This window comes from Scomber scombrus, chromosome 4, assembly GCF_963691925.1.
Source record: "Scomber scombrus chromosome 4, fScoSco1.1, whole genome shotgun sequence".
NCBI lineage: Eukaryota > Metazoa > Chordata > Actinopteri > Scombriformes > Scombridae > Scomber > Scomber scombrus.
In genome coordinates, this window is record NC_084973.1 from 28,830,574 (window position 1) to 28,838,092 (window position 7,519).

Genomic DNA, 7,519 nt, shown 5'->3' on the forward strand with positions numbered 1-7,519 from the left:
TTCTAATTACAATGAAAGTTTAAAAAGTTCCCCACCTGTATTATTTCATACAGTCATTACAGTGTTTATTATATCTATATTATATTGTGTTCTGAATAAAAACAAGATGCTACACAGTCTCAGTAATACAGTGATGATCTTATTTATTTTCGAATAATGTGATTTAAACAGATATTAAAGTCTTTTAAAAGTGAATAAAACTATTATTGAGGTTCACAAGTGTTTGTTTTTTGTACATTAAAACCAGTTTGGATAATTTGTTTCGTTGAGCAACAACATTCAGTGACCCTCAACATGAAATCAAATCTGCTTCAGACAAAAGAAAAAATAATAAAAAAGTAAAATCAAAATGTTGATAACACAAACCTTCCTGAACATCACAGAGAAATCTCAGTTTGACATATTTTGATATCAGTGGTTTTAGCATCACCAGACTTTCCAATACCAAAATAAGGGAAGAGTTTCTCAGTGAAAGTGTCTCTGTAAGCGTAGATGTGAGTCTCGTCTTCAGGGTCGTAGAAGGACACCTCCCCCCTGTCATATTCCAGCTGGACTCTGATCCTCTGGAGACTCTTCTTCTCTGTGACAGTCTTACCAAGACTATTAGTGTATTTTCCACTACGATGTGTTATACACCAGAATCCATATTCTGGTGTTAGAAATATCTTTCCCTTCCTGTCAACTGACTCTTTAGCTAAACCCACATTCCAGTCAGGATGGTCTCCCACCTCCACCTCCCAGCTGTGTTTCCCTGAGCTGAAACCCTCAGAGCCCAGAACAGTGACATAATTAGTGTTTCTCTCTGGATTATCAGGGAGCTGCTGATATGTGTCTCCATTTCTCACACTGGTCAGATCATCAGACAGATAGAACCATCCACTAGCAGTGTTTGGGTCCAGAATAACAGGACTGAAGTGGACCTTCTCCTTCATCTTCTCCCAGACTCTGAAGGACAGGTTGCCCAGGTGTTTGGCCTCATCTATCAGCGCTCCTGAGACCAGCTGTGGATCTGACAGTGAGCTCTGGGCTCTGGCTCTGGTCTGAGTGGGTTTATAACTGCTGAGGAATGACACGTTGTGTTTCTGCAGGTCTTCTTCAACAGCAGAGATACTGTCTGACAGAGAGGAGATCTGCTCCTGAATCCTCTTCATCTCTCTGCTCATAGTCTTCCCCTTCTGCTCCTCTTCCTCCCTCAGAGCTGCCAGTCTGGACTCCTCTTCCTCTTTCAGGAACTGGTGGAGTTTGTTGAACTCTGCTCTGATCTGCTTCTCTGTGGACAGCAGCTGCTTCTTGGAGTGTTGAATCATTTCATTGTATGTTTTCTCCACTTGTTTATATTTGTTCTTCTTGTCCTGTAGAGGCTTTAAGTCAGATTTCAGCTGGTCCTTCAGGTCACTGACTGCTTGTTCTACAGGAACCACCTTGTGACCGTGATGGAGAGAAAACTCACAAACAGGACACACAGCTCTCTGTTCATCTTTACAGAACAATTTAGGCTCTTCTTGATGTTTGCTACACACCACCTCCACCTTCTTTTCTTCTTTTTCTGTCTCAGATGATCCAGCTTTCAGTCTCCCAGCAAAGGAGTCAGCTAGTTCCTTCAGTGTGAAGTCCACTCCTGGATGATCCTTTGAAGATTTTCTTTTACAAATGGGACAGTTTTTGTTTTTAGCTTGTTCCCAGAAGGTTTGCAGACAGTTTGAACAGAAGCTGTGGCCGCAGCTCAGAGACACAGGATCTCTGAAAGTCTCTGAACACACATGGCAGCTCAGGAAACGTTGAAAAAGAGCTCTCTCAGCCATTTTCTTTGTTGTCTAAATGATCTTTCAATAGTCAGACTCACCAAGTTACTGTTCCTTCACTTGATCGCTTCAAATCCTTCAAATGAGTGTTTTCCAGCAGAGATCTCACACCCTGTAATGGCGTCTCAGCTCTGATCTACGATGTCAAAATTTACTTTCAGTTTTAACTGTCTCAGTAAATTATTAACATCAGGAAATGATGTGATGTAGCTTTGTCACCAGCAGATGGTGCCATCAGGACGTCTTTCAGAGGTACATTTTATTTTCTTCATTCATTACAGTAACATTTCCTTTTACAGACATCTGTAGGCTAAATTAAATAAACTACTCACGTCTTAACTTTTTGATTAATTTTGTTTTTATTTCTACAGCTCAGAAAAATCCTATAAACATGAAACAAGGAGAGGTTGGTGATTTCATCTTCCATGTGAGGAGTGAACATTTCAAAAGACACTTATCAGTTTTTTAACATTTTTATTTCATATATCTGTTACAGGAAACATGTTTTGCTAAATTGACATTATGATTGTGTTTATTACTTTTTTCCCCTACTTGTTGTCTTTTATGTAGATGCTTATTCATTCACCCACTGATAATCTTTAACCTTTTATTTCAAGTATAAGGAGGAATTATAAGTCAAAAAGTCAAAAATGTTCTGTCAATGTCTTAAAATAACATCTGAAATACGTATAAATACAAGAACACAAAATAAGAGTAAGAAAAATGTAGTTTTAAAAAAGTTATTTGATAGTGAAATATCTGTAAACTTTCTAATCACACACTACAGGATTATGATCTATAACAGAGAAACAAGACGTGTTAATATTACAGTCTTTGAGCTCTCTGGTTTTGTTGTAACTCCTCCAACATGGCAGCATGTCTTCTATAACTTCTTCAAACTCTGACTAACATTTCTCTCGCTTGGTTATTTGTTTTAATAAATGCTCTGAAATATAAAAACTACCGTGACATTGATGTCTTTTATGAGTCTGTTCAGAGAGAAAGTCACCTCTGAACGATTAACTTTGATCTTTTGATTGTTGAATGTGTTTTTGTCAAAATTTGGCTAATTATGTTAATTAAAGTGGAGCTGCTGAGCTTTGAGGAGGAAAATAGTATCATACAGTTTATGACCTTATGAAATGCAGCTTTTTTTTTAAAGTGTTATAAAATATAGTTTTACTAACTGAGAAGACTCATTTGACCAAGACTACAGCAAAAAATACATGCTGCTGTTTAATGTGATTTTGTTAATGATTAATATGAAATATCTGTCAACACAGTGACTTTAGTATCCTGTGAGTTCTTTAAATGTATTTATATGTTATGATGTAAAGTGATTGACTCTGCTAAAGTAACAATTCATATAGATTCAATAATTATAGACTATCAACATAACAGCATTCTACACTCACCGGCCACTTCATGAGGTACACCTGTGCAATCTGATTCAATCAAATACAACAGCTCTGCAATAAATTCTGCTTTTATGAAGTTTATACATTTTCAGTTTTTGTTGACATTGTCAGGAAGGTGATAATTCTGTTTTATGTATATTATTGAGGTCGTAGTGGGTGATGGTGAGGTACTAAGTTGTATTATATTGAATGGTGTTTCTAATATTTTGTCCACCCCATTAACACACATCAGGGGAGCAACATTTTGGGAAAACCATTCAATATAATGCACCTCAATATGCCACCACCACTTAGTACGACCTCAGTAATAAACAGAAAGTAAAATCATCTTATTTTTGACAATGTAAACAAAAACTGAATTACCTGTGAATTAGATTGCACAAGTGAACATGTTGAAGTAGCCGGTGACTATATAAGAAAACTACCAAATTAACCTTTATATTGATTTAGCATAGACAGAAAAATTATGAATGTGAAATTGAATAAATGTGCTTACATCAGACACTTTTAATGTAATAGATAACCTAATAATATTCAGAAGTGACAGTAATGACGTCTCAGCTCTGGTGAAAAATGTCAAAATCTGCTGTCAGTTCCTGTTTATAGAGGTGAATGCTGCTCTGTAACTCTGCCACCAGCAGATGGCGCCAACATGTTCCTCAGAGTCAAATACTTTACTGTAAGCTAAAGAAAACAAATCAAACTCCATTGTACTGCTGTTTGTTTCTTTTATTCTAATAATACAGGTTCACAACAGAAATAACTCATCAAAAAACCCAGAAATGTACATTTTATAAAAAGAGTTGATTCGGAAAACAGTTTTTAAACATAATTGTTCTGCTGTTTGTTTCTTTTATGCTGATCATCATCTCAACATTGCAGTTTATCAATCCATGTGTACACCACCAAAATGACACACACAGTCTGCAGAAGCTCTGTCAGAATTAAACACTGAATTAAATTAAAACTATATTAAAACTCTTGTTTCCAAAGAATAAAACAACACATTCACAACAGAAATAACTCATCAAAAGACTCAAGAACATAAAAATCTAAATGTGATGACTGAAACTGTCACAAAACTGAAACAATCAAAGCATTCAGTACAGTGGATATATACTACTATACAATGTTGTTTGACTAAAAACAAGATGCTGATAACCAGGATAATTAACAGCTTTGATTTGTAAAGTTTGTGGCCTGATGATGTGATACAGTTTCAGTATTTTGTAGTCATATTTTCTTGTAGATTCATATTTATTTTAAGAGGTGACACAACTAACTTACAAAATAAATCTATTTTTATAAAGGCTAAAAAAGCATCAGAGCAGTCAGAGTATTTAACAACATCAGTAAATATTTTGTTGAATTTCATTACAAAGTCAGCATAATATCAAAAGCAGGAGTCACCATCTTTAATCCATTTATTCTAAAGAGAAAATAAATAAATCCTGAACGGCTCAACGTCTTTAAAAACAATTCAGATGAGAACAAAAGTTTAGGTGTTCATGATTTTACATAAAAACAAGACAATAAACATCCGTGACAACAAATAAGATCTGTTGAAGAACAAAATAACAAATAATAATCAATCAGAGCCAGAATGATTTTTGATACAGTGAATAACTGAGAGTGTAAAAATTGAATTAACTCATCAAAAGATTGATTTCTAATTACAATGAACGTTTAAAAAGTTCCCCACCTGTATTATTTCATACAGTCATTACAGTGTTTATTATATATATATTATATTGTGTTCTGAATAAAAACAAGATGCTACTAACCAGGTTTAAAAGTTATAATAAAAACAGATTTGATCTGTACCTTTATAAAAGTTCAACCTCAGATGATGTAACACAGTCTCAGTGATACAGTGATGATTTTATTTATTTTTCAAATAATGTGATTTAAATAGATATTGAAGTTAGAATATATAAGTAAAAGTTTTAATAATCTTTTAAAAGTGATTTTTTTTATCTCAGTGATACAGTGATGATTTTCTTTTCTGGATCAAACTTTATTTATCTTGATGTTGTGATTTAAGTCAGAATATATATGTAATAGTTTTGATAGTTTTGATAAAAATAAATTGAGGTTCACATGTGTCTGTTTTGTACATTAAAACCAGTTTGGATAATTTGTTTCATTGAGCAACAAAATTCAGAGACCCTCAACATGAAATCAAATCTGCTTCAGACAAAAGAAAAAATAATAAAAAACCAAAATCAAAATGTTGATAACACAAACCTTCCTGAACATCACAGAGAAATCTCAGTTTGACAGATTTTGATATCAGTGGTTTTAGCATCACCAGCTGATCCAATTTCAATAAAAGGGAAGAGTTTCTCAGTGAAAGTGTCTCTGTGAGTGTAGATGTGAGTCTCGTCTTCAGGGTCGTAGAAGGACACCTCCCCCCTGTCATAGTCCAGCTGGACTCTGATCCTCTGGAGACTCTTCTTCTCTGTGACAGTCTTACCAAGACCATTAGTGTATTTTCCACTGCGATGCAGTAAACACCAGAATCCATATTTTGGTGTTAGAAATATCTCTCCCTTCCTGTCAACTGACTCTTTAGCCAAACCCACAGACCAGACAGGATGGTCTCCCACCTCCACCTCCCAGCTGTGTTTCCCTGAGCTGAAGCCCTCAGAGCCCAGAACATGCGGATATTTAGATAATCTCTCTGGATTATCAGGGAGCTGCTGCTTTGTGTCTCCTTGTCTCACACTGGTCAGATCATCAGACAGATAGAGCCAGGGATATGCAGTGTTTGGGTCCAGAATAACAGGACTGAAGTGGACCTTGTCCTTCATCTTCTCCCAGACTCTGAAGGACAGGTTGCCCAGGTGTTTGGCCTCATCTATCAGCGCTCCTGAGACCAGCTGTGGATCTGACAGTGACCAATGGGCTCTGGCTCTGGTCTGAGTGGGTTTATAACTGCTGAGGAATGACACGTTGTGTTTCTGCAGGTCTTCTTCAACAGCAAAGATACTGTCTGACAGAGAGGAGATCTGCTCCTGAATCCTCTTCATCTCTCTGCTCATAGTCTTCCCCTTCTGCTCCTCTTCCTCCCTCAGAGCTGCCAGTCTGGACTCTTCTTCCTCTTTCAGGAACTGGTGGAGCTTGTTGAACTCTGCTCTGATCTGCTTCTCTGTGGACAGCAGCTGCTTCTTGGAGTGTTGAATCATTTCATTGTATGTTTTCTCCACTTGTTTGTATTTGTTCATCTTGTCCTGTAGAGGCTTTAAGTCAGATTTCAGCTGGTCCTTCAGGTCACTGACTGCTTCTTCTACAGGAACCACCTTGTGACTCTGGTGGAGAGAAAACTCACAGACAGGACACACAGCTCTCTGTTCATCTTTACAGAACCAATAAGGGACTTCTGGATGTTTGCTACACACCACCTCCACCTTCTTTTCTCCCTTTTCTGTCTCAGATGATCCAGCTGTCTGTCTCCCAGCAAAGGAGTCAGCTAGTTCCTTCAGTGTGAAGTCCACTGCTGGATAATTCTTTGAAGATTTTCTTTTACAAATGGGACAGTTTTTGTTTTTAGCTTGTTCCCAGAATTTTTCCAGACAGCTTGAACAAAATTTGTGGCTGCAGCTCAGAGACACAGGATCTCTGAAAGTCTCTGAACACACATGGCAGCTCAGGAAACGTTCAAGAACAGCATCTTTCTCAGCCATGTTCTTTGTTGTCTAAATGATCTTTCAATAGTCAGACTCACCAAGTTACTGTCCCTTCATTTGATCACTTCAAATCCTTCAAATGAGTGTTTTCCAGCAGAGATCTCACAACCTGTAATGGCGTCTCAGCTCTGATCAACAATGTCAAAGTTTACTTTCGGTTTCAACTGTCACAGTAAATTATTAACATCAGGAAATGATGTGATGTAGCTTTGTCACCAGCAGATGGTGCCATCAGGACGTTTTTCAGAGGTACATTTTATTTCTTCATTCATTACAGTAAAATGTACTTATATAAACATATGTAGGCTAAATAAAATAAACTGCTCATGTCTTAACATTTTGATTTCTTTTGTTTCTATTTCTACATAATTACTCAGAAAAAATCCTATAAACATGAAACAAGGAGAGGTTGGTGCTTTCAGAGGAGTGAATATATCAAAAGACTGGCAGACACTAAACAAGTCGTAAACATTTTGATTTTATGTAACTGTAACAAGAAACATGTTTTAATAACAAAACAGTATGATTGTGTTTATTTCATCCACTTTCATTAACTACATGGTCCAAATTATTAATTAAAACCCCATTTGACTTTTATAATCTTGTACAA

The 7,519-nt window shown here is 36.4% G+C and overlaps 2 protein-coding genes across 2 annotated transcripts; both read right to left on the reverse strand.

Moving 5' to 3' along the window:
- Window positions 1–291: 291 nt before the first annotated feature.
- On the reverse strand, window positions 292–1,802 carry LOC133979677 (zinc-binding protein A33-like). The gene has a single exon (XM_062418248.1). The coding sequence runs from the start codon at window positions 1,800–1,802 to the stop codon at window positions 378–380; it is 1,425 nt and encodes a 474-aa protein (XP_062274232.1). The 3' UTR covers window positions 292–377.
- A 3,554-nt stretch (window positions 1,803–5,356) lies between these two features.
- On the reverse strand, window positions 5,357–7,022 carry LOC133979653 (nuclear factor 7, brain-like). The gene has a single exon (XM_062418214.1). It carries the CDS (start codon window positions 6,904–6,906, stop codon window positions 5,479–5,481), a length of 1,428 nt encoding a protein of 475 aa, XP_062274198.1. The 5' UTR covers window positions 6,907–7,022; the 3' UTR covers window positions 5,357–5,478.
- Window positions 7,023–7,519: the final 497 nt, after the last annotated feature.